Source organism: Sciurus vulgaris (genome assembly GCF_902686455.1).
Source record: "Sciurus vulgaris genome assembly, chromosome: X".
NCBI lineage: Eukaryota > Metazoa > Chordata > Mammalia > Rodentia > Sciuridae > Sciurus > Sciurus vulgaris.
In genome coordinates, this window is record NC_136471.1 from 122,787,736 (window position 1) to 122,815,203 (window position 27,468).

Here is a 27,468-nt window from a genome sequence, read left to right on the forward strand (position 1 = left end):
GTTAATTTTCACATTCTTGTTCAGTGGGGCAAAGGAGAGGAAAAGAGGGAGCAAGGGTGCATTTCAGGAAACTGGGGGAAATAGCCCTTAATAGGTCTAGAATTTTCTCCTTGAATTAAAAAAAAAAAAAAAAAAAAAAAACGTGGCCCCAGGCTGCTTGGGCCTTGTTCCTGATTGCTAGCTTTCCTTCGACCTTGCTCTGTCCATTTCCTTTTTTCCTTGATTCTGCTTGAGGGTCACAGCTTTCCAGAGCTGTTAGAGGTGACTGTTAACTTCCTTTGTTGAAAGATTTTCTCTGTGTAAGCTCGTTTCTCCTTACAGTATTCCCAGAAGCTGAAGGGACTCTCTTATTGTCAGTGATAACCTGAGCTTTTACGGAGGACATTATCATTGACAATAATTTAATATAACTTTCCTACATCTGACAAGGGGTTAATATCCAGAATACATAAGGATCTCTAAATTCTCAACAGCAAGAAAAACAAATAACCCAATTTAAAAATGGGCAATAAACCTAAATAGACATTTCTCTAAAGAAGAAATACAAATGACTAACAGGTATATGAAAAGATACTTAATATCACTAATCATCAGAGAAATGCAATTGAAACCACAATGAGATGTTACTGATATTGCTCAGTTCTTGTCCCTGATGCCAATTTAGTAAGGAGGACATGATTTTTGAGAAAAAGGAAAAAGAAGGTTTATTGCTTTGCTAGCAAAGGAGAAGCACAGGGGACTCCTATCCCGGGGGCTGTGATTCTGTCCATCAGGGAAAACGAGGGCTTTTAAAGAAGTTCTTCAAAGGCTGCATTCCAGGTGTGCCCAGATTTTGGTGTGGGGGGGTGTTGTCTAGGTGTGCCTTGATGGGGTGTTGAAATTCACTGTTAATTTGGGGGATAATAACTTCCTAGTTCTTCTGGCACCATTTCCTTCCTTTGGTGGGTATGTGCTCAAGGACAGATTAACTTGGTTTAGGATGGGAAAAGGTAATCTTATTCCCTGCAGCCCATTCTCCCCACATCAGGGAGGGGAAGAGGGAGAAGGGGAAAAAGAAAACATAGTTCCTTTTAAAATAAGTCTCAGAGTAGCAAGGGCTATATTCAAAAGGTGAAGGTGGACCACTGTTACAGAGATATCACTGCACTCTTGTCAGAATGACTATTATGAAAAAAAGATAAAAGACAATAGCATTGATGAGGATATGGAGAAAAGGGAACCCTTGCACATTGTCACAAATGTCAATTTGTAAAGCCATTATGGCAAACAAAATGGAGGTTGCTCCAAAATTTGAAAATAGAACCATCATGCTAGGGATGAAGCTAAGCAGTAGAGTGCTTGCCTAGCATGCACAAGGCCCTAGGTTCAATCCCTAGAACAGCAAAACAAAACCATATGGTCCACTAATTCCGCTCTTGGGCATATTCCAAAGGTAATGAAATCAGTATGTTGAAGAGACATCTGCACACCCGTACTTGTTATAGCACTATTCACAATAGCCAAGAAATGAACCCAACCTAAGTGTCCATCAGTTGATGAATAGAAAAGAAAATTTGGTACCTATACACAATAGAAAGCTATTCAGCCAAAAGGAATTAAATCCTGTCATTTCTGACAATATGGGTGGAACTGGAGATGAATATATTAAGTGAAATAAGTCAGGCACAGAAGGACAAGTATTTCATGATCTTAGTCATCCTGTTACAGAACTGAGACCTTCCAGGAAACCAAGGCAGCATGAAGACCCACCTTCAACAAGCCCTGATTCTTATGATCAAGTCAGAAAGTTTTCAGATGTGTCTCTGAGAGTAACAGGAATGAGTTTATTGAAGGGACAGAAAAAGAGAAAAAGGAACACTCTCAAGGGAGTCCCTCTATCCTCTCAGAGAGAAGAAGGACTGTGCCTCTGCTGGACTCCAGTTTTATTTTGGATCACAGAGAGTCAGTCACTGACCCCCAACCTTTTGACTGACAGCAGGGTGACATCAGACTTTCAAGTACCTCTTGCCATGACAACTCTATGTCACCTTGGCCCATGCTGACTGGTTCTAATTGGATTCTTAATCATGGTTGGGAGGAACTATCCTTATCTTCCAGAATCTGGTCTGTGAAAAGGGCCACAAAAGTCTCTCCCTTCAAAGTAACTTGGGTTCCTCTTCTCAATGTTAATTCCTGCCCACCTTTCCTTGAAGTTAACGGGTAGTTTGCTGAGTAATGTGACATATCCTGTCCACCTGGACCTGGCATGGTTGCAGGTAAATTGCCTTTTGGCAAAGAAAGCATGTGGGGGTCAGCACAGCAGGCCTATTTTATAGAATGATTCCCTTAACCTCATGTTTCCACCATCCTCATCTGTCTGTCCCCTAGCAATATGTGGAATCTAAAAAAGATCTCATAGAATTGCTGCTGGTTACCAGAAGCTGGGGAGAGTTAGGGAGGAGGGGTGGGGAGAGGTAGATAGATCGATAGGTACTTAGTTATAGTTAGAAAGGAGCAAGAAGTTCTAGTGTGCCACTTACTGTACAGTAGGGTAGATGGAGATAGTGATTTTGTACATCCCGAAAAACTAGAAGAAAGAGTTTTTAATGTTTTTGCTATAAATAATTGATAAATGTTTGAGGAGATAGATGTTTAAACTGTTTACCTAATGTATATGTAACTGAGAGCTTGGTCCTTGTCCCCAATGCCAATTAATGCCAATTTAATAATGAGGACATGTTTTTGAGAAAAAGGAAAAAGTTGTTTTATTGGTTTGCTAGCAAAGGAGAAACACAGGGGGCTCTTGTCCCAGAGGCTGTGATTCTGCCCTCCAGGAGGAACAGGGGGATTTTAAAGGAACTATTCAAAGGCTGCGTTCCAGGTGTGCCCTGACAGGGGTTCCCAGGGTGCCTGATGGTGTGTTAGGATTCACTTGTTGATTTGGGAGATATTCACTTCTAGATCCTCTGGCAGACATCTCCTTCCTGTGGAGCACAGATAACTCAAGGTGGTCTTGATCCCAGCCCCCAGGATAGGGAAGGGGAGAGAAAGAGGAAAAGGAAAACATGGCCTTTTTAAAATAAGCCTCAGAGCTATGTTCAAAAGGTGAAGAGACCACTGTTACATATACATGCATTGAAACATCACACAGCACGCCATTAATATGTACAGCTTTTGTGTATTTATTGAAAATAAAAATAACTTTCATAATGTATTTTTCCTGTTTTTCTCTTCCATTTTACCAATGTTATGAGTTTCTTATTGTTTTCTACCACCGATACAGTAATTTTCTTTATTAAATGATGTACACATTTAAAATTTGCAAAATGAACACAAGAACTAGAAATGAAAAAGTGTCATCCAGCCTCCTAGAGATAACCATGGTGGAGAATTCACTTTCTTTTTTTTTTTTTTTTTTTTTTTTTTTTTTGCGGTGCTGGGGATCGAACCCAGGGCCTTGTGCATGCAAGGCAAGCACTCTACCGACTGAGCTATCTCCCCAACCCGAGAATTCACTTTCTAGACAGTTGTTTGCCTTAAATATGGATATGTGTTTGTTATTTTACTACAAAAGGATATCATATTTACTGAAGGTGGCATTTTGTAGCCCAATTTTTAAAAAAATTTTAATTGTGGTAAAATATACATAACATAAACTTCAAACTGTTTTTAAAGTTTAACATAATGTCTCTTAATTGTCTGCAATCTTGGTAATTGTTTTTTGGTTCCTTTTAGGTATGCATGACAGTAGAGTGTATTTTGACATATCTACATACATGGAGTATAACTTATCCTAATTAGGATTCCATTCTTGTGGTTGTACATATGTGGAGTTTCACTGGTAGTGTATTCATATAAGAACATAGGAAAGTTATGAACCTTGTCAATGTTTTGCAAGCTCTTTAAAGTTGTAGAATCCTTTCCTCCAAGGCAAAAGAGCTGGAAGCAGAGTTGTACTCTTAAGGCAGGTGTGGGGAGCCTAAACTTCATGGTGTTGGTGCCGTAATCTGCAGCTACTCTCTCAGAGCATTGGGGGCTCCTAGGAATCACGGCCACTCTCAGCAGTGGTCTTTGCAAGCCCACAGACCTATCTTAATAGTGCCCTGATGGTTAATATCTTAGCCTTCTCTATTTTTCTTATAAAGAACAAACTGTGGACATCCTTTAACTCCTCCTTTGAACATATCTGTGATTACTTCCCTAGATAAGCACCTATATATAACAAGAGCTGCTGGGTTTAGAGTATGAATATTATTCCCCCTCACTCTTTCTTCCTGTCCTTTTGTATAATTTGTACTGCCAACTGGTCTTTCCCAGTGTGCCAACTCAGACTTCTGCAAATAACATCCCTCATTCCCTGGGTAGAATCAGCCTTAAAAATGTATTGGGTCCTGCGGTACCTTGCATTTATCTGTGTTTGAAATTTGAATCTCTGGTTGCTAGTGAATTCAAGTATATTTTGTATTTTGACATTCAATTCAATTCAAATACACTTGAATTTTTTTATAACTTCATTTTACTTTTTTTAATGTGGTGCTGAGGATTGAACCCAGGACCTCATACATGGTAGATGAGCATGCTACCACTGAGCCACAACCCCAGCCCAAGTATATTTTCATATGTCTGCTTGCCATAGATATTTCTTCTTTGGCAAACTTTTCATAACCTTTGCCCATTTTTAGATTTAGATGTTTTTCCATGAATTTCAACATAAAAATTCCTGGTCTGTACTGTTCATATACAGTTTCTTTTCTTTCTTTCTTTGGTAATACTGGGGTTTGAACCCAGGGCTTTGCACTTGCTAGGCAAGTGCTCTACCATTGAACTACAAGAATGAGCTGATGATACAAAGGGAGAGCTGGGTTCTGGGCTGAAATTTTCAGAAGTTTGACATAAGAACTTGGAAAGAATAAAATTCTGACCTTTACTCTCTGGTTTTATGATTATTTGATATTGACTAGCTTATTTGCCATTTAGGAATTCACCATGATATTGATGAGGGAGAAAATCAGAGTTAAAGTCAATTGTTACAATAGGCTTAGAAATTTTTCTAGGGGTTTTATTTATCTTTATTACTCTAGAACTCAAACTGGAATGTAAGAATTCAGTTTTGTGGCTTAATACAATCACATACTGTATTACTTGTGAAAAACTTGAAGTGCCCTGTGCAATTTGAGCACTTTATGTTATGAGTAAAGTCAGTCTTACACAGGGCACCATAGCTTTGGATATCTGTGCCTAGAACATAGCTAAGACATTTTTCCTTTTGTTGGTGATGCTGAATCAATAATAATATTGCTTTGAAAAGTAGCAAAAGCATGCCATGAATGTTTACAATGAAAATAAATTATAATGCAGGTTTACAATAATATTTCTCAACATAATTTTTTTTCTTGCCCTGCTGGAGATCGAATCCAGGGCTTTGCTCATGATAGGTAAGTGCTGTACCACTGAGCTACACCCCCAGTCCTATTCAACATGATCTTATAAATAGAACAAAAACCTTTTATAGTTAACAGAAAGTTTCATATTTCTAGAAAGGAAACTTTACTTGGGGTAAAAACAAGGATCTTACTAACTATAAATTATATGTATATTTATGTAATATATAATTTTTAATTAGTAAGATACATATATAGACACACACATACATACACATATATATGAATGCTAATCTTGGACAAACATAAACACAAGATGTAGAAGGTTGAGTTCTTTGCCTTTTTAACCAGAATGCCTCCAACAGCCCTATCTAGGCTTTTGTGGATGTAGGAAATATCTGAAATAACTAATGCAGACTCATCTGTTGAATCATAAATCAGGCCATAGGATAACTGATCAAAATAAGTCTAATTGGGGATCAGTGTGGAAAAATTTGACTTCACTTTAATCTTTCTATTGTGAATATCTATTTTATGTTGAAAACTCAGCATATCCTGTTTCTTCCAAATACAGACACCATAAATCGTTATTTGGTATGTTTTTTTTTTTTTTTCCTTCAGGAGAATACAGTTTTTTTCCTGTGTTATCTAAATTCTTAGATAAGTGCCAGCTGAAATTGTTTGGTGTGTCTGGGAATGCCCATGGCACATGCCATTTGACTGAGTGGCAGAGTCAGTTATATTAGGTGGATTTTAGCTTTATTCTAAGTGGTTATTTGGGTTTTGGACAACATATATTGAATCTGAGTTTCTCATTTATAAGGTGGGGTGTGAATTGTACAGTGGTGCTATTAATTTTGTTTGAACCCCAGATATTGCTGTGTGCTTTCTTCCTTGAATGTGTCATGGAGCCTTAAAATACTTAAATGGTATTTAACCTTTTGAAAGTACTCTGTTATTGCTGAGCCAGGGTGGTTATAGCTGATTGGCCTAAATGGACATAGAGCAACAAGGTACCCACGGAAGGTAATAAATCCTGCAATTCTGTCCCTTTGTGTTTTTGGATGGGTAAAAATCTGATAAATTGCAGCTGATGTGTGTGTTTCGTGTGTCTGTGTGTTGTGTTTGATTGCAGTCTATTGGAAAATTGATACCAATGGGATGCATTATTATCGACACATGTTCCTATGTGTGACCTAAAATCACTCTGCATTTCCATTTGTCAGACTCCCCAGTGTGCTCTGGATTCAGAGCAAATTAACTTCCAAATTAAAAAAAAAAAAAACAAAAAAACACCAAAGCTCTGCATGAACTGAAGCTAAGCTACTGGACTGATGTGGGGGCAGGGAGGTTTATCATTGAAGGACAAGGGCAAGTTGAGAAATTGTTCTGTATCTCAGCCAGTTAATTACTGCAGCTTCCCAGCATGTGCCAAAGGAGAAAGGAGAATACCATCAATAATGATTCTTTTCCTTAGTTATTCCCCTCACCTGCTATTTACTGTGAGCATGCTAAGAAGACAGATTAGCAGTCTGACTTTAAAAAATCCGGAGTCCCAGGCATGCTGTGTCTGCCTTTCTGATACTGAGTGGTGAGGGTGGGGCAGGGCTGGCACTAAAGTTTTAGATCTATTTTTAAGCTTTGAGGACAAATCTTATAAATATGAGCTGGTGCTGCTTCTTTTGAAAAAAAAAATCCCTTTCTACTCTAAAAATAGTTTGCTGGGAAAAAGTTTGTGAATTGTTTATTAAAGGGAGATTCAGAAATTCAGCTGAGTGTGTTTCCTTATTAAAAAAAAAAAAAAGAAATCACCTCACAGCTACTATCTGAAAGCAGATGTGACTTCTTAGAAAAGGAATAATTTCTGAGATTTCAATTCTAATGTCAGAATGTGGAAGAAAATGTGAAATTTTCCCTTCTGGCCTGCTCTTTTTTAGACCCTCCAAATTCTATTCATTTTTTAAGATCACCTTGGTATGTTGTTCCTTTGGAAAGACATTCCTGATTTCTCCCAGGCAGAGTGAGTGGCCCCAGCTTCCGTTCTTACTAGTACCTTTAGTCACACTGCTCTCTGTCCTGTAATACTCTGCATTGTGGTTATTGGAAGCTTGGTCCTTGTCCCTGGTGCCAATTTAATAAGGAGCACATGGTATTGAGAAAAAGGAAAATGTTTTATTGCTTTGCTAGCAAAGGAGAAACACAGGGGACTCCTGTCCCAGAGGTTGTGATTCTGCCCATAATTGAGAACAGAGGGCTTTTAAAGTAGCTCTTCAAAAGCTGCATTCCAGGTGTGCCCTGACAAGGAAGGAGTCCGGGTGCACAAGGTGGTTTTTTTTTTTTTTTCTTTCTTTTTTTTTTTGGTACCCGGGATTGAACCCATGTGCACTTAACTACTGAGCCACATCCCTAGCCCTTTTTATATTTTATTTAGAGATAGGGTCTCACTGAGTTGCTGAGGGCCTTGCTAAGTTGCTGAGACTGGCTTTGAACTTGAGATCCTCCTGCCTCAGCTTCCTGAGCCCCTAGGATTACAGGCGTATACCACCGGACTTGGCTTAGAAGGGTCTTCTAAAAGGGAGGCACCCTGACAAGAAAAGTAAAAAGAAATTAGATTAAATAAGAAGTAAAAACCTCTATAAATCAAAGGACATAATCAACACAGTGGAAAAGTAACCTATAGCAAGAAAATATTTGTAAATCAAATATCTGATAAGAGGTAAATATCTAGAATACATAAAGAACTCCTACGATTTGAACAATGACAAAAAAATCAAATAACTTAATTAAAAATATGCAAAGGCCTTGAATAGACAGTCCTCCAAAGAATATATACAAATGTCCAACAAGCATATGAAAAGATGTTCAATATCACTAAACCCCTGAAGGAGATATTGCAGCAAAAATTTTTCATCCTCCTTTTCTCCCGTGTGCCCCTCACCCCCAGCTCTGATTTAATGCCCTTTAATCTGGGTGGTCCTAATTGGTGAGACTTCCATGTTCCAACATTTACTTTCCTGTGTAACCAGGTTGTCACTGATCTGTCCTACAGCTGGATTCTGTGCCACTCTGAGGAAGAGAAGCAGAACTCTGAGGGGGATTATGGCCAACATATATGGTTAAACAGAAGAAAGCAAGATGCATAATGCCACACATTGTATGAGTCTATTTTCGTTAAAGACAGATGGGTAGTTGGAAGCATGTGCCTGTAATCCCAGCTGTTTGGAAGCCTAAGGCAGGAGGATTGTGAGTTCAAGGCCAGCCTGGGAAAAATTGTGAGGTGTGATTGCACCTCAAAAAACAAAACAACAAAAACAAGCAGAACCATATATGTAGACATACATACCTCATTAATGTTTTATAGAGGAGGAGGACTAGGATTTTACTGGGAAATAGTTGCAGTTTTACTTTTGCTGTGTACCCTCTTTTACTATTTATTTTTTGGAATGAGCATATGTAACTTTAAAATTATTGTTAATTTTTTTTATTGGGGATTGAACCCAGGGGTGCCTTACCACTGAGCTAGGTACCCATCCCTTTTAGTTTTTTATTTTGAGACAGTCTCACTAAGTTGTCCATAATGGCCAGGAACTTAGGATTCTCCTTCCTCAGCTTCCTGAGTCACTGGGATTCTAGGTGTGTGCCACCATGCCTGACTATTGTTAATTTTTGAATGATTTTTATATACATATAGGCAGTCACAGAGTTTCATAGGTCATATAGTGCTAAGACGTGAGTATGCAGCCTCCCTCACCCCTTTCTCTATGTTGTGCCTTAATTCTAGGAGGCAGTCACGCTTCCTCCTACCTGTTGCTTCTTGTACTCCTGAATAATATTCACACACCACTCTCTTGATTTGCTGATTCCAGATGTTAATTATTATAGTGGCTGAAGATTTCAGCTCCCTTTGCTCTCACTCTCACGTAGCTATCGTCCCTTAGATCCTCTTATTTCAGGTTTTGGTTTAAGTTATACTTAAATGTTTTCATTAATGTAGCAACATTGATATTGAGTACTGAAGCAGAATTAGAATATTTTCCAATTTGGGCAAGGGCCCTGGCACATGCCTGTAATTCCAGCAACTCAGGAGGCTGAAGCAGGGGGATCGCAAGTTTGCAAGTTCGAGGCCAGCCTCAGCGACCAAAGGAGACCTTGCTTGAAAATAAAAAGGGCTGAGGCTGTAGCTCAGCAGTAGAGCACCCCTGGATTCAATCCCCAGTACTCAGACTTTCTCTCTCTCTCTCTCTCTCTCTCTCTCTCTCTCTCTCTCTCTCCCCCCCTCTCTCCCCCTCCCCCTCCCCCTCCCTCCCCCATCCCTCCATATATATATACACACTCTAATTTCCTCATGTAATTTTTAATTTTCTCTAGAGATAATAATTGTCTTTTATTGTTTGTTGACAACTAAATCTTGAACTAAACAGCTCTGTAAAATGCCTCTTAATGCCAAATCTCTCCCCCTCCCCCTCTTTGCCTCACTGGAAAAAATATCAGAGACCTCACAGAGTCTTTTAACTCCTGCTTCACTCTGACTTGGTTGCTCTCTAAGGTGCTACCCTACCAAGCTGTTAGCCAGGAAATTTCTGTCACCTCTCATGCTGACTGCACTGGGCCCTGGGTACAGATACAGGATCTGGTACAGATCCTTCTCTCTCTTGCATTACTTTCCCTGATTTGGTGACACACACTTCTTCCAGCCAGTAACCTTCTGAGAGAGACTTCATGGAAATTAATTTTTTTACTTTTGTAGGATCAACCATACTAGGAATTGTATACTAAGAAGTCATTCTTTTAATACTCAACTGCCCTTTAGTACCTGGCCCATGTCTTTTAGCAGGTGGAATTCTCCCTCCTGCCTATGGAGCTTAAGAATTCTAGACCACAAAGTCTGCTTTCATTCACAAGATCCTATTTGATCTTCAAGATATCTTAATCTCCCATTTTACAATGGACAAAATCGAGGCACAGAGGTTCCACCCTCAGCAGTATCAGGTGGAACTTGAGTTGAAGTGTCAGCTGCCTGTGCCAGGCTGCTGCCTTTCCAGACCCAGCTGCTGCTTACTGGAGAGAGAAGCAACAGCAGCAGGCCCTGAGTGTTAAGTGCAAATGCATGGCTGTGGCTACAGGGTGAGTCTAATTCTAGGAGCCCACTTGTGTCTGGTTCCTGACAACTTCGGCTCCAGTTAGTCCTTGTTCACTAGAAGGATCTTCTAGTTTTATTGAGAGAGAGAGAGAGAGAGAGAGAGAGAGAGTGTGTGTGTGTGCGTGCGCACGTGCAAGCCAGTGAGACAGAGACATTGATTTATAGTTATGCTCCGAGCTCCTTGTGATAATTAAAATGCTCTGCCTATCATTCATATAAGCTCAGTATAATTATTTTTATTGCTACAGTATTTGCTTTCAAGCAACGGAAGAATCCCCCCTCCATTCCTTTTGTGATGTGAAATGCCTCATTACTTAGGAGTTTGTGCTGATTGTACAATTTAGCATTTGATCTTTTTGTTAACTGCAGTCAGGTGACCATACATAGGCTAATTAGATTAACCTGCCCCTCCTCTCCTCTACTGAAACAATATAAAATTCGGTATTCTGTTGGCACATGCTTTCCTTAGATTAATGATCTTAGAGTTGCTGAGTGGAAATTTGCATAGCTCCCTACAGCTCGGAGAAATGAAAATGCCCAGCTGCCTAAAAGCTTTAATCAGGAAATGAGCATGAAATGGCATTGTTTTGTCACGGGCTTAGAATAATTTATTCTTGACAATCAAGTTATCTTGGATGAAAATGTATATAAACATTCTTGTAACAGGTGCTTTTTTGTTGGTAAAAATTCAAGAATTTCTTTACTGGGGGGTGGCTTTCAGATCACTGACACTCACAAGCTGGTCACTGCTGAAAGTTCATACTATAGTCATTTTTCTTGTCTCTCCTGTTTGAAATGGGAGTTTATGAAGCAAGAGAAGAGCAGCCTTAGGGAGCATACATATTGTGTGGGCAGAGTATGTTGTGGCTGCTAGGAATGGGAACTCAGCTGCAGGACTGCTGGAGCCAGCCTCATCAGCCACTTCTTGCCTGTGTGTTTGTCCCCTCTTGGGATCCACTTTCCCCATCTGTCAAATAGAGACAATAATGGCCCCTACTTTTAGTGTTGCAAGCATAATGTGTTAGTCCATGTAAACCCTTTAAAATAGTACCTTGCCCACAGTATACTCTTAATAATTCTAAGCTAATTTCATATTTTTATAAGACTTAGGAAAATGAAAACTATATTCAGTTTCCTTTTATATTTTAAAAGATCTTAATGCATTTGAATTTTTTCCATTAGGTTATTAGTCTTAGGAGCAATTGTGACTGTAAAAATTTACATTGAGTTAGATGTCCATACTTCTTTCATTTATATCTGGCACATAGAAGGTCCTCTAATATCTGTTATAAGAATGATACAGCAATTTATAATGGCTAGTGTTTGTTCATCAAGTGCCTGGGCATCCCAAAAGATGAGTGAGACTTATTCCTTCTCCTGAGGTGCTCAGAGAGCACCTGAGGGGCTGACTTAAGGACCCAAACTTACAGGACGGGGGAAAACTCTGGGACAGGGATTCCACCAAAGTCACAGGCCCCATCATCAAATTATTAAAAAGGCAATAGAAGTGGCTGTTGGACCTTGATTATCACTTCTTCCTTTTTTTCCCCCTCCAAGAGCCAGCTTCTTACCTAGCATGTGATCCAGAAGTTCCTGTGTTTGGGTGCTGTTCCAGGGAGTAGGTATAATGTCATAAGAAACACTTAATTTTTTTTTTCAGTAGAGACTTTGATAAGGGAAAGTGCCCATGTCTGGGAGCTTAACTTGAGGTTTTGTAATTAACCTACTGGAGCATTATTAACCAATCCCAAAGTGTTTAGCATGGTGGTCATGATTACATTCTGGGCATCAAAGCACACTGGATAATAGGACTATAAATAAGACTTAATATTGCTTTCTTATGAATTTTATTTTTCTTGATTATTATGCCATTAGTTATGCTTACATTTTATGAATCTTAAATTTTATATCATATAATTGGAAAAACTGATTGATTGAGCCAGGCATAATTTTCCCCACAGCTTAGTTTTGTCCTGCTTGCACTGGAGAACTTTCTATAAAACTTTACATATGTTAGCAAACAGTGTCATTACTGTGACCATTGGCATTAGGGTCTTTTAAAACTAGCAGTGATGATGATATAGGTAAATTCTTATTAGGAGACAGTGTCAACTTCCTGCTTCTTTGCAAAAAAAAAAAAAGTAGCAGTCAATAATCAATAATGATCCAGAAATAGTAAATGTATTTTAATTATTTAATTTTTAAATTAAAAAATTGAATAGGTAGCACAAGCACACGGTACCAGTTAAAACCGACAAAATATAAGCATTCCCTGGCCCTCAGCTACCCTCTTTTCCTCCCTGGAGGCAGCCACAGTTTTCTGTTTCGTGTGGGTTCTATATTACTCATTGAGGCAGGCACACAAATCATATAAATACTAGCATACATTTAGATGCTTTTTGACCTAGCAATATGTCTTGGCAATTGTCCTTATTAGAACGTACAGACCGGCCTCATTCCTGGAGAGAATTACATGGAATGGATTTATGGTCTCTTGTAACCAGCCCCCCTACTGTCTCAGAGTTACATTCTTTCAGCGTTCTGCTAATTTAAGCAGTGCCATAACAGTTAATCTTATACATATGCCATTTTGCACATGTACAAATATATTTATAGTTTAAATTCCTAGAAGTGAAAATACTAGTCAAAAGGCATAGGCATTTATTTATTTATTTGGTACCAGGGGTTGAACCCACGGGTGCTTTACCACTGAGCTATATCCCCAGCCCTGTTTATTTTTTATTTTAGACAGGGTCTCACTAAGTTGCTGAGACTGGCTTTGAACTTGGGATCCTCCTGCCTCAGCCTCCTGAGCCACTGGGATTACAGGCATGCACCACCGTGCCTGGCATATTTAACACTTTCTGTAATTCATTGACCCTTTTTTTTGTGGCATCTGGACTCTGTGTCAGTGTCAACTTGTCTTCTCTACTCAGAGTGTAAACACATTCTTTCGTGTTTTCTTCTAGTGCTTTAAGGTTAAATTTTAAAATGAGTACATTTATTTTGAGTGTCTAATATTCTCATTCAAACAAAGAAAAAAGTACTGCTTGTTTTTTAAAAATGAGGCACTGTGTGAATTTTCTTATTGTTATCACCTTCTACTACTCTTAAGCCAGATCTATGTCTTCTGAAGTGAGAAGTTGAGGGTGATCCAAGGAATCCCAGTGTATTTCTGTAGCGATGACAAAGATCTTCATGTTGTCACAGCTTTGCACTTCATTGAATAACCCCCACCCCCACACACATCTGTAGATAGTTGTTGTATCTATAACACTTCACTTAATTGACCATTCACTTGACAAATATTTATTAAGTGTCCTCTAAAGTGTGTCCAAATACTTGGTTGATATTGGCACCTTTTGATGCAGTGGTGATCATCTAGAATAGGGATAGTGGGAACATTCCTTAACATTGTAAAGTCCATTTATGATAAGCCCATGGCTAATATCATTCTAAATGGTGAAAAACTGAAAGCATTCCCCCTAAAAACTGGAACAAGGCAGGGATGCCCTCTTTCACCACTTCTATTCAACATCATTCTTGAGACTCTAGCCAGAGCAATTAGACAGACCAAAGAAATTAAAGGGATACGAATTGGAAAAGAAGAACTCAAACTATCCCTGTTCGCTGATGACATGATTATATATTTAGAGGAACCTGGAAATTCCACCAGAAAACTCTTAGAACTCATAAGTGAATTCAGTAAAGTAGCAGGTTACAAGATCAATGCTCATAAATCCAATGCATTTTTATACATAAGTGATGAATCTTCAGAAAGAGAAATTAGGAAAACTACCCCATTCACAATAACCTCGAAAAAAATAAAATACTTGGGAATCAATCTCACAAAAGAGGTGAAAGACCTCTACAATGAGAACTATACAACACTAAAGAAAGAAATTAAAGAACACCTTAGAAGATGGAAAGATCTTCCATGTTCTTGGATAGGAAGAATTAATATTATCAAAATGGCCATACTACCTAAAGTGCTATACAGATTCAATGCAATTCCAATTAAAATCCCAATGACGTACCTTACAGAAATAGAGCAAGCAATTATGAAATTAATCTGGAAGAATAAGAAACCCAGAATAGCTAAAGCAATCCTTAGCAGGAAGAGTGAAACAGGGGGTATTGCAATACCAGATCTTCAACTCTACTACAAAGCAATAGTAACAAAAACAGCATGGTATTGGTACCAAAATAGAAAGGTAGATTAATGGTACAGAATAGAGGACACGGACACAAACCCAAATAAATACAATTTCCTCATACTAGACAAAGGGGCCAAAAATATGCAATGGAGAAAAGATAGCCTCTTCAACAAATGGTGCTGGGAGAATTGGAAATCCATATGCAACAGAATGAAACTAAACCCATATCTCTCACCATGCACGAAACTAAACTCAAAATGGATTAAGGACCTCGGAATCAGACCAGAGACCCTGCAGATTATAGAAGACAAAGTAGGTCCAGATCTTCAACATGTCAGCTTAGGTCCAGACTTCCTTAACAGGACTCCCATAGCACAAGAAATAAAAGCAAGAATCAATAACTGGGATAGATTCAAACTAAAAAGCTTTCTCTCAGCAAAGGAAACTATCAGCAATGCGAAGAAAGAGCCTACAGAGTGGGAGAATATCTTTGCCACTCATACTTCAGATAGAGCACTAATCTCCAGAATCTATAAAGAACTCAAAAAACTCTACTCCAAGAATTCAAATAATCCAGTTGACAAATGGGCTAAGGAAATGAATAGACACTTCACAGAAGAAGATCTACAAGCAATCAACAAACATATGGAAAAATGTTCAACATCTCTAGTAATAAGAGAAATGCAAATCAAAACCACCCTAAGATTCCATGTCACCCCAATTAGAATGGCGATTATCAAGAATACGAGCAACAACAGGTGTTGGCGAGGATGTGGGGAGAAAGGTACACTCATACATTGCTGGTGGGGCTGCAAATTAGTGCAGCCACTCTGGAAAGCAGTGTGGAGATTCCTTAGAAAACTTGGAATGGAACCACCATTTGACCCAGCTATCCCACTCCTTGGCCTATACCCAAAGGACTTAAAATCAGCATACTACAGAGATACAGCCACATCAATGTTCATAGCTGCTCAATTCACAATAGCCAGACTGTGGAACTAACCTAGATGCCCTTCAATTGATGAGTGGATAAAGAAACTGTGGTATATATATACGATGGAATATTACTCAGCCATGAAGAATGATAAAATTATGGCATTTGCAGGCAAATGGATGAAATTGGAGAATATCATGCTAAGTGAGATAAGCCAATCTCAAAAAGCCAAAGGACGAATGATATCGCTAATAAGTGGAGGATGACACATAATGGGAGGGAGGGAAGGGTTAGTGTTAGGGTTAGAGTTAGGGTTAGGGAGAGGGGCAAGTATGGAGGAAGGAAGCACTGTACAGAGGGAAAAGATGGGTGGGAGGGGTGGGGGGAAGGGGAAAAATAACTGAATGAATCAAAGAACATTGCTCTATGTAAATTTATGATTACACAAATGGTATGCCTTTACTCCATGTACAAACAGAGAAACAACATGTATCCCATTTGTTTACAATAAAAAAAAAGATTAACCCTTCTTATCTATGTCCAGTATCCAACAGTTGTGTTCTTGGCAGCATTCTTTCATCCCCACCCTATAGGTCAAGAGATTCTTGATCTCATTCTCATGTTCTTGTTATTTTCCTGTTCATATCATCAGTGATTTTGGGGAGATAATACCTTAAGTATACAATGTTTTAAATATGCAGTTGAAGGCTGACATAAAATATGGTACTAGGTATCCTCTTACATTAAAATTTTTTTCCTTATTAGCTTTGAGCTGAAAATGTATTTTTGTGATTACATGTCAAAGCATTTTTCTAAGTAACAGCATATTTTGTAAATATGAGAAAGCCATTGTGGTGTGAGACATCAGTGTGGTTTCACTATGTAATTTTTAGGGGAAATAATGAAAGATTTCAACCATATAACAAATACCAGTGTGCCCACCATCTTGCCTTATCTTGCCATATTTACTTTAAATATACATGTGTGGATGGATATACATATTCATATATATATATATGAATTCATATATATATATATATATCCCTTTATAATTTTCTCTAATGAAGTGGGTGCATTTTGTGATTTGATTGCATGGGTATTTTATTATGGTAATTATACACACACATGCCTATTTTTTTAAATAAACACTCCTTCAGATTGAGCTAAAGTGTCCATTGTCTTATTGCTATTGCTCTCAGAATCCCTGCTGTCTTTCCCTATGTGTTCTGAGACGCACTAGCCTTTCCTGAAATGAGTTAAAGACTGGGAGAGTAGGCTCAGCATGCTATGAACATATGCAAAGGGGGGTTGCTCCTCCAACTTGCCTTTGGTGTAGTGGGGAGGAAGATAGGCATGTGAAGGAGCTACGTGCTATTTCTAGGGTTTTCTATCCATTCAAAATTCTCTTGATTGGTAGATTTGGCATACAGATTCAGTTTTAGTGATTTTTCTTTTATCTCCAGCCAGTGGTAATTTTGCAAAATGGTTTTCTATGAACTATAGCAGGGGGCACAGCTGTGATCCTATAGCCATGTCTGGCTCCAAAAGAAGCTTTGCCTCCAGAAAGGAATGGACCAGAATTGAAGGGACAAATGATGCCTGTTTTTCCTGCCCTGCTTCTAGCATGAACTCTGGGGGCCCTGCCCAGGCATCTCTTATCCCTCCTAAAGCAAAGGGAAGTTCCAGGACCAGCATTCTGGGCAGGTCATGGTGGCGCCGAGCTCCCCCTTGTGTCTGTGATACCATCTTGCTCTCTGTGCATGCACTATTGGTGGCAGGAGAGAAGGAAATATTGCAAGACAGGAAGAAGGCAGCTGGGGTGAAGAGCAAGGATCCATTCAGCTGATTGTGTAAATGAGATGAGACATCCCTTGGCTCACCCACTCCATAGGCTGCATCTGGCACACTGCAACTATCCATTCCCTTAATGTTGATCCCAGAAAGCTTCCCACCACCTGAGATGAACAGTAAAACATCTGAGCACTTGCTTTTCATGTTTTTGATCTTCTAGGACAAAATATTAGCACATTTTGACTCAAATGTGCTAATATTTAAACTGTCTTCTACTTTAAGCATTTATGTTGTTCTTTTAAGTTGAAATAGCCTGCAATAAAGTGTAGAGGTCTTAGAAGTACAGTTCAGTGAATTTTTCAGTATGTGTACACCTGTATAACCATTGCCCAGACCAAATTATGGAACATTTTCATCTTCTCAGCAGGCTCCCTCCTACCCCTCCTTGTCAATGCCTCCCCAAAGGTAACTGCTATTGTGAGATCTCTCACCAGTGATTAATTTTGCCCATTGCTGAACTTCATATAAGTGAAATTGTAGTTGTAATCTTTTGTGTCTGGCTTCTTTCACTCAAAATTATCACTGTAAAGTTCATCTGTTACATGTATTTTTTTTATTGCACTTGCTATTTTAAAATGACAGTAAATAATATCTTGTATACTACTCTCCAATTCTATTTAATCCTGAAGACATCTCTGTGATGGCACATTTAGCATTAGGGCTCTTTTACAGATGACAAAAGGACTGCTTTGATGCTTTAAGTTTTGCCCCCAAGGTCACACCCCTAGTAAATGATGCTGCCATGGCTAGTACTAGTTTTCTGACTCAAAGCATCATTCTCTTCATTCATCATGAATCCTGTGCCTTAACCTGTGTCATCGTTGATGAAAGACATGAAGAATGAGAGGAGAGAGGGGACCATCAGATTAGACTTTTGTTGGTGTTTTGCCATGCAGTATTTTGTTTGGAGACTGACCACCTAATTCAAAGAGCCAAGCCAGTCAGACCTCCAGCACCTATAGAGATGGAATGTATGGGGGTAGGCTGTGTGTGTGGGTGGGGGAGAATGACCTTGGCTCAGCAGCCACCCACTTCAGGGCAACTCTGCTTATTAGAAAGCAGACTACCTTAGTTTAGCTGCCAGTCATATACACATCACCTGTTGGCCTGCTGAGGTTGCTGTTTACAGGTGAGTGTGATGGAAAATTTTTTTCACCAGTGACCCTGTTTGGCTTCTGAATATGGGTGAACCCTTTTGGCTTTGTTCAGCACAATGCCTTAGGGAAGCAGGAATGTTGTGAGGAGTTCTCCTTTTCCTTGTCTCGGTGGCCCTTGAACATACATCAAGCATCATTGCAGCACTGATCTCTTGCTGAGGACCTCAGTCTTAGTGTCCATGCCAGATTTCCATTGTTAAAGCATCAGATTGGACGTAAAGAGAAACTGAGTTTCTTTTGTCACCTAAAGAGGTTTACTGACATCTTCTGTACTGTCTTTAAGCAACTAAAATCATTGCTGATTTATATTTGCAGGCATTCATGTATGAATTCCAATAAACCCTTGGGGCCCACAGTTCTGGCAGAGTATAGCCTCTGCTACTGGGATAGTAATACTGGGGTTCTTTACACATGGGCCTAGTCGTCAGATAGCTGAGACTGAGGGTGAGGTAGGAGGCTAGGAACACCCAGCCCTGGGAAATCCAGAGTCCTAGAAACTTGGATCAGAACCTCGGAGAGCTCCAGGTATGGCAACTGTAGGCAGGCAGGAGTTGCTCTAATGCCAAGTCCATCCTCCTCTGCAGGAAGGAGCTGGTTTATGTGGATAATGTGGGACTTCACGGATTTAGACCTCAATAGTCTTGTGCTCATGGGTAAAGTGGTACACTGCATCCTTTAAACATGGAGGAGAGCTATGGTTCCCACTGGAGCCAGTGGTAGAGTGACTTCAAGTGACATAGTCTCTTCTTAGTAGGTGAGATGTAGCGGGAGAGCTCTCCCCCTAACTAGCTTTATGACCTTTGTCTTCTCTTGTGTTCTCTTTGTGTCTCACTATTCTTCTGTGTAAAAATATATGGCTGGCAAAACCAGATTCCCCTCCCCACCCAAAGTTATTTGGAGGAACAAGTGAAAATATCTATAAAAGCACTTTAATTTATATAAACCTTTGCCAATGTAAGGCCATATCATTGTTAATATCATCACCCATTTTTAAAGTACACAGATAGGAGCCTATGGCATCAGAAGTCTGTGAACATTAAGGTAGTGAGCCAACTTGTATTTGCATGATAATTGGTACCATGGGGGCAGCACACATGCCAGATATTTTTAGCCAGAAGCAGGCACAGGGACTTGTGGCTTGTTGTGATTTGAAAAGTTTTTGAATGAAAGAATTTGGCCTGTGGTCTTTTGGAAGGAACTAGAGATTTCAGTAGGTGGATCACAAGAGCAGACATTTGTTTTAGGAGTGTCCCTTGTGACAGTGCAGAGGTTGAACTGGAAGGGGAGAGACGAAGGTGGGGTGACATCATAATCTAGTCAGGACTCAGGGAAGCTTAGTTATGAACTAAGCTCTAAAGTTAGAGAGATTGGGCTTCGGTTCTGGCTCCTACTTGTTTCCTTAACTCTCTGTGTCTTGGTTTCACATATCAGTGAGTAGGTCTATTGTGTGGATGAAAAACTGCCATCCAGGTGAAGCTCTTAGAGCAGGTATAAATTCAGATGTTAGATGCTGTTCATGTGGGTTTTTTTCTTTTGTGTGTGTGTGTAAAACAAAATTTGCCATTTTAGCTATTTATAGTGTATAGTCAGTGGGACTGATTACATTTACAATGTTGCACGACTATCACCATTGTCTAATTCCAAAACTTTTTCATCACTCCAATCATAAACCCTATAAACATTAAATACAAATTCCCCATTCCCCTCCCACTACTCCAGGTAACCTCTAATCTACTTTCTGTGTGTATGAATTTGCCTGTTGTAAATATTTCATGTTAAGTGGAATTATGTATAATATTTGTCCATTTGTGTCTGGCTTAATTCACTTCACATGTTTTCTAGGCTCGTCCATGTTGTGGAATGTATCAGAACTTTATTCCTTTTGAGGTTGAATAATATTCCATTGTATAGATGTACCACATCTGGGTTATCTGTTCATGGACACGTGGCTCACTTTCACCTTTTCACTATTGTGAATAATGATGCAGTAAACATTGGCATACAAGCATCTGTCTGAGTTCCTGCTTTCAATTCTTTTCAGAATCTCTAAAATTGTTGGGTCATATGGTAGTTCTATGTTTAACTTTTTGAGAAACTGCTATACTGCGTTCCAAAGAAACTACTATTTTACACCCTCCAGCAATATACAAGGTTCCATTTTTCCACAGCCCCATCAATACTTGTTATTTTCCATCATTTTAAATTCTAGCTATCCTATTGGGTTTGAAGGGATATCTCATTGTGGTTTTGATTTTTGTTTCTCTAATGACTAATGATGTTGAGCAGTTTGTTATGTGCTTATTGGCCATTTGTATATTTTCTTTGGAGAAATGTCTAAGTCTTTTGCTTGGTATTTATGTTTTTAAGGCCACAGAGGAGGAATAGAGAGAAATAGAGATTAAGGAAGTAGATAAAGCCACACTGGGTGACTTATTTATTAGGGGGGTTAATGCTGACTTTTCCAGCCTGGGTGAGTTGGTGGATGATAGGGTGTTAAACAAGACAGGTCCTCTCCCCTGAGGGAAGGGGTAGTTGGAGAAAGGTGTTGGCCTTGGGTGGAGTGATATTGAGTTCAGGTGTTGACTGGGGGAGGAGCCTGCCCCATTCACTACCACATCCATGCCCTTGATTGGTTTCTCTTAAAAAGAAAAATGTGGGACATATTTTAAGTTTGTCCCCTCCTTCCTTCTATCTAAGAAGCAGCTTAAGAAATTCAGGGACTGAGGCTATAGCTCGATGGTAGAGCACTTGCCTAGCATGGGTAAGGCACTGGGTTAAATCCTCAGCACCACATAAAGTAAGTAAATAAAATAAAGGTGTTGTTTCCATCTGTAACTAAAAACAATATTTAAAAAAAATTTCAGTCAACCTTGGGCCTCTGACAGATGTAAATAATCACTGGAAAAATGAAAGAATCTGGGGTTTATGGGTCAGCCTTCTGCTGCTGGATTTCAGTCCTACCTGCTTTTGATTGGATTGGTCCTTCCCAGCCAGCTGCTCATGTGTACTGCTTTGACATGTTGGACAATGAGCATTCTTTAGAACTGTGGCTTCTGGGGCTCTATCTAGTGGCTATCCCAGCCTTACAACCTCTGCTGCGTTCATCGCCCTTCCCCAGCTTTGTGCTTTTAGCAGCTAGCGCTAAGTAAACACTGACCATGTCACCCCTGACCCACTGAATTTCTTGGAATCACTCCTTGACAAAATTGGATGTTGTGTTACTGTATCACATTGCATGTAGGTGGGGGAAATTTATATGTGCACAGTCATAGGTCACACCCTGATGGAAAGTGAGGTTTGAGCTACTGTTTTCCCCCGAGAGAAGCAACCACTGGGGCAGTGCATGAACTTGGTGGCTTTTTGTCTTTGTTTCTAGAGCCATAGCTGGCTGGCAGCCATCATGTGGCTTAGGTGGGCAATGTTTGCCGATTGTCCTCTAACACCAACTTCCTGTGAGGCTGCAGGAACCCCCAGCAACCACTGTTCTAGCAGGTGCTGGGGGCTGCTGATGTGGATGTCTGTGTACATGCATACATGAACATACAACTTTGTGGGGTGTGCAGAGATACCAGTGGAGGCCTAGGTTGGAGCTCCACCTACTTAGGGCTCTGGCATACCAGCTGAAGTTCTCAACCCACAAAGCACCAGCCTTAGTTGCTGGTTTCTGGTTGGGCCCTGGTGAGACAGGAAGAGAGGCTGAGGCTGTTGTGAACAGCTAGCAGTTGGGGAATTGGATATGGTAACTAACTCATTTCCTAGTGTGTAGGACGCCTAGGGACATTGGCAATGTTTTGATAAGCAGTTGTTTTCTTTCTACTTCCATCCTCTGCTGAGGCCTAATCATGGCCACCTACATAATTCACCACTTTCCTGCTCATTCTATAGAGGGAACACATCCCCAATTCTTACCCCAGGTTTTTTTAAAGCACACATCCCTTATCTGTGAGTCCTTCCTGCCATTTAGGCAAGCTTCAGGTCTAACTCCTAAGCTTTCATTTTTCCCCTTTAGAGTGATCATGGGTTCAGACAAGCCTTTTGGGAAGAATTCCTGTGAACAGACTTGTGCTTTGTGAGTTACTATGATTTTGAGTTATGAATGCTTTATTGTAGAATTATGCAAGTTATTAAAGTAATTTGAAATAAAGATTGAGTATCCCTTATCCAGCGTGTTTGGGGTTAGGAGCATTTTAGATTTAGGATTTTTTTAAAAATTTGGAATATTTGCATTTATCTAATGACATATCTTGGTGATATACTGATGTATAAACACAGAATTCATTCATGTTTCATATATGCATAACTTAAAGGTAATTTTATACAGTGTTTTTAGTGCTCCTGCATTTTGAGTATGACCTATCATTTGAAGTCAGTGTAGAATTTCCACTTGTGATTGTCATGTCAGCACTCAAAAGGTTTTACATTTGGGGCAATTTGGATTTGGGGTTTTGGGATTAGAGATGCTCAACCTGTAATTTTGTCAGCCATCAGGTTTTAAAAATCCTGATCTTAATGAAACTTTGATAAGCATCCACCTAGACAAGGCAAACTTTTTCTCTAAAAGGTCAGATATGTTAGGCTTTGGTCTCAGTTTAACAACTCAAGTCTGCCATTATAGCACTAAACCAATCATGCAAAAAATGTGGTCATGTTCCAATGAAATTTTATTTACACAGTAGGGTGGTGGGCTGCTGAACCCTGGCCAAGAATGATAGTCCTTATTTTAGTCTGTCATCCTTATTTTTGTCTTTGTTAGAAGCTGAAAAGCCAGAGGTACTTGATGGCTGTAAACAAATCTAAATCATCTTTTGGGTTTTGTATAATTGTGAGCACAATGGTGATTTGGGAATACAGTTTTCTAAGCCCCTGTTGAGAAGAATAGAAATCAGAAAGCTTTTAAAGGGGTGAGTCTGTTTGTCCAAAGCTTGTCATTGTTCAAAAAGTAGAACAAGCTGTCATTTAAAGCCCTTTGGTGGCTTTTATGTATCAGTCATTCTCTTGATGGTCACATGGAATGACCACATGGGATGGTCACCTCATCATGCTGAGCATTATTCCACTTAATAGGATTAGGTGCTGATTTGGCATTACTATAGTTCAATTTCCAGAAAGATGAAGCTTAATACAAAGAGGCACCCTAAAACTTCAAACTACAATCTTGTTTTCTTTTCATCTGTCCTCACAGGAAATAAAGAAAGATATGAAGAAAGACCCTCTCTCCAACAAAGCTCCAGAAAAGCCCATGCACGATGTATCCAGTGGAAACTCTTTGCTGTCTTCTGAAACAATTTTAAGAACCAATAAGCGAGGTATGGTAAAGGAGAAAAAGCCCCCCTCCCTGTGCACAAACAAAACCTGAAAACTTCTGAGTGAACTGTGTCAAATTTTGCATTGCTGAAAAATTTTTCCCTTTTGCTTTTAGGTATAAATTTCGGAAACTCCTATATATGGCTAGTAACTAGTAGCTATAATAAAGGTAACTAATACAAATGCTTTTTTGACAGTCAGGAACTTGACAGAATTTGTAAATGATTTTTTTCCTTAGGGTTTTAGCTTCTGCTTTCACATCTATTTTTATGGATGCAAGGTGAATTTAGAGAATGGTAATGTGCAGGCTGAGCTGTGTGTATCTGACAATGCTCTTCTTTTTATTTAAGGCAAACTCTATCCAGGTCTTTTTCTAACTGCTGAGTCCCAAACACAGGGCCTGCCTCTCTGGGTTTGTGAGGCAGAATGTATGAAGATATGGTTAATATATCAATTTACACAGAAACCTTTAACAATCTTGTTTTCCCTGTTTAAAGATGTCAAGGTAAATTTTAGGTATCAGCTTGTCGTTTTTTCCTGTGTCTTCCCCTGGTGTTAAGTGTTCAAAGCAATGTGAGAGAGACTATAAGACTGCAGAAATAGTCCTACTCGATTCTGTACCGTGGACACACTAGATTTTCTCTGGCGTTTCCTGACCTTGGATCAGCCAGGGCACTCACTAAGCTGAGCTGAGCTGAGCTGACTGTGCCATAGTAGGTCAGCATTCAGCTGCCAACTTTTCCCAGGCTTATTACTTCCTTAAAGGGAAATAGAGAGCTGTTCAATAGCAGGAGCAGGAAATGTACTAGCAAAGGGGTCCATTAACAAGAAAAAAGAAGGCAAGTTTACATAACCATGGGAAAGAACAGCTAATCTTTCATAAAATTTAGACAGCATAAGAATTTGTCCAATAAACTGCCCATTGATCATAGCACTGGAAACATTAGCTTTGTGTCTCTCTTCCTTCCTGTCTCTTCCTCTGCCCCCCTCCAGCTGCCCTGGGTTACATTTCCTTTTTTGAATTATTTAGATGAAATATTGGCTGGAGGCCCATGTTGGTTAGCAGCTATAGGATTTTCTTTCTTTTCCTTCTCTCTTCTTTTTTAAAAACCCCATCCTCCCAAAGTTGGGGAGGGGGGTTTCCCATTTTAAGAACTTAGCGTACATTGCTGTCAAACTAGTTTTCCCTCAAAGTGCTTCTTGCATTCTTTCAAATAAGTTTCCAAACGCCTGAGACTCATTGGATATGAGAGTTAAACTTCAGTGAGCTCTTTTTGTATTGCCAAACCTCCCTGGCTGCTCTGAGCTGTCCCTTTCCTCTAGCTCTTCTCAGGTCAGTGGGCCCAGCATTTGCACACGTGGTGACCAGTAGCAAGGCCTCCCCAGCCAGCCCTGTTTTTGTAAAGTCAATAAGAGATTTAAAGTAATTAATTAATTTCACAAGAGAAGGAATTAATTAAGGTAAGGAATGAAGGTAATTATCTGGATGAGTTCAGTAAAATTACCTGAGAACTTTAAATCAACGAAGGAATAGAACTTTTCAGGTAATTGTTTCTTTACAACTGAAAATCTGACCTTTGAGTTTCCCTAATGGAATTTTTTATTCACCAGAAAAAATGAAATTCAAAGGGATGGCTTACTCCATTTACATTCCTTTTTAAAGTCTTCTACTTTAGACCTGCAGCCAAATTAAGACCAAGCTTTTATCTACTCTTAGGCCTTTTAATACTAAATATGCCAGTGGCTGTGAGACCTGAACACATGTTCTGTAAATATGAAGCCTGTAACAACCCATCATCATTCTGTCCCAGGCTTCACACTGACCTCCTGGGTCACCTGGGCCAAACATAAATTCCCAGCTGAAGGGAAGCATTGTGTACCAGGACCCGGGTGACTGTAGGCCCTCCCCCACCCCATCAAGACTAACAGTATTCTGCTACTCCTTATAATAAACAGCAGGAGGGGGGAGATTGATTGGCCTTGTCAGACCAGATAAATAGTTCATTGTATTGAACTCAAAAGCTACATTTTTTCCCACCCCAAATCAATGAAAAAACACTTTTTTCCTCTTAAAAAAAGGATCAGAGACTAAATCTGTGGGGTGATTCTAGTTCCTGGTAAACACTTCATCCAACTAATTTTTAAAGTTTTATGAGTTGGATGACTGAAGTTTACCCCCTCCCCTTGATTTCTGTCAAGCTTTGTCCCTAGAAACCTTCTAGATGTTTTGATCTATTAGCATTCTTAGGACTGTTAGTGGGGGAAGTTGTTCTCAGGGTTTATGAGCTTGTTTTGATTCATTAGTGTGGGAGCTATCTTAGAATATATGATTTATACTTATAATTTGGCTTTGAACCCTGTGAGAATTTAATAGAATTAACACAATTTCTTTTCCTTCAATTTTATCAAGATGAGATGACTCTTATTTATACAAGCCTTGTCATTTGGTACAGACTTGGAACTGGCTTAATAAAGAAAGAGTGACATCTGTTTCTACCCTGCCTCTGAAATGGAACCACTTCACTGGGGCCGGGTTTGAGGGCGACTTGCCTGAAGAACTTTGCCCAATTATGTCCAGCTGTTTTTGCATTTTGTGACATGCTTCACTTTGCAGCAATTGCAAACAGGTTGTGGTACCTCACTATCTGGGATGAGCTCACCCTCCCCAGGCACCTGTAGAAAGTCAGAAAATACTTTGGGCTTGAAGAAAGCTATTCATAGCTTTGAGAAGAGACCAGGACCACAGAAGCATTAGTTGGGGGACTGACTAGTTTCATTTTTCAGTTGTAACTTTTGCAAATTACTAGAGTTGAGTTAGGGAAGTACTGGAATGACTCCATGGACTTTCCATTTGAGAAAAAAATGTGACTGAAATTGAGAGGGAAAGCAGGTCCTTCCAGATGGCTTGGCAGTCACCAACTATACATTCAGGGTATTAGAACCTCAGGGGCACTTGTGCCTGTTCCCACCTGTGGTCACAGTGGAGGATCTTCCTATTTTAAATAAACAAGCCTTTCCCAAGAAATAAGAAGTCATTTTTTTCAGGTCAGCTTGCAGCATGGATATTTTATATCTTAAAGTTATCCCAGATTCCAGTATGTTGATGACTTGTAGCCAGAAAACGTGAAAACTTCTCAGAGCCAAGTCCATTCTCATGAACCAGACGAAAAGAGTTGTCTGTTTTCTTCTAATAATGACTTATTCTTTTGTTTCTTCTATCATTAAACCCATGTAAGAGAATGATGGGCTCCCATATTGGAATATTTGATATGTAGAGAATTTTTTTAGAGTATTCAAACCATGAATTTAGAAGCAAGATTGAATATGATGGGAGTTGTGAGAGTTATTAACAAATACCTTAAATATGTACTTGAAAATGAGTAGTAGATTTTGTCTGTTTGAATATAGATTTTTTAAAAAGTTTTAGATGCTAATAGACCTTTATTTTATTCATTTATTTATATGTGGTGCTGAGAATTGAACCCAGTGCCTCACACATGCTAGGCAAGTGCTCTATCACTGAGCCAGAACCCGAATCCTGATGAATATAGATTATTTTCTACTT

General features: G+C 39.4%; 1 protein-coding gene across 6 annotated transcripts in view; it reads left to right on the plus strand.

Moving 5' to 3' along the window:
• Positions 1-27,468, plus strand: part of SH3KBP1 (SH3 domain containing kinase binding protein 1) — a 336,822-nt gene that overhangs the window by 110,909 nt on the left and 198,445 nt on the right. For all 6 annotated transcript variants that reach the window (XM_079122896.1, XM_079122898.1, XM_079122902.1 and 3 more), the window contains one exon: positions 23,782-23,905. In XM_079122896.1, coding sequence (XP_078979022.1) covers positions 23,782-23,905 — 124 coding nt within the window. The remainder of the gene's footprint in view (positions 1-23,781; positions 23,906-27,468) is intronic.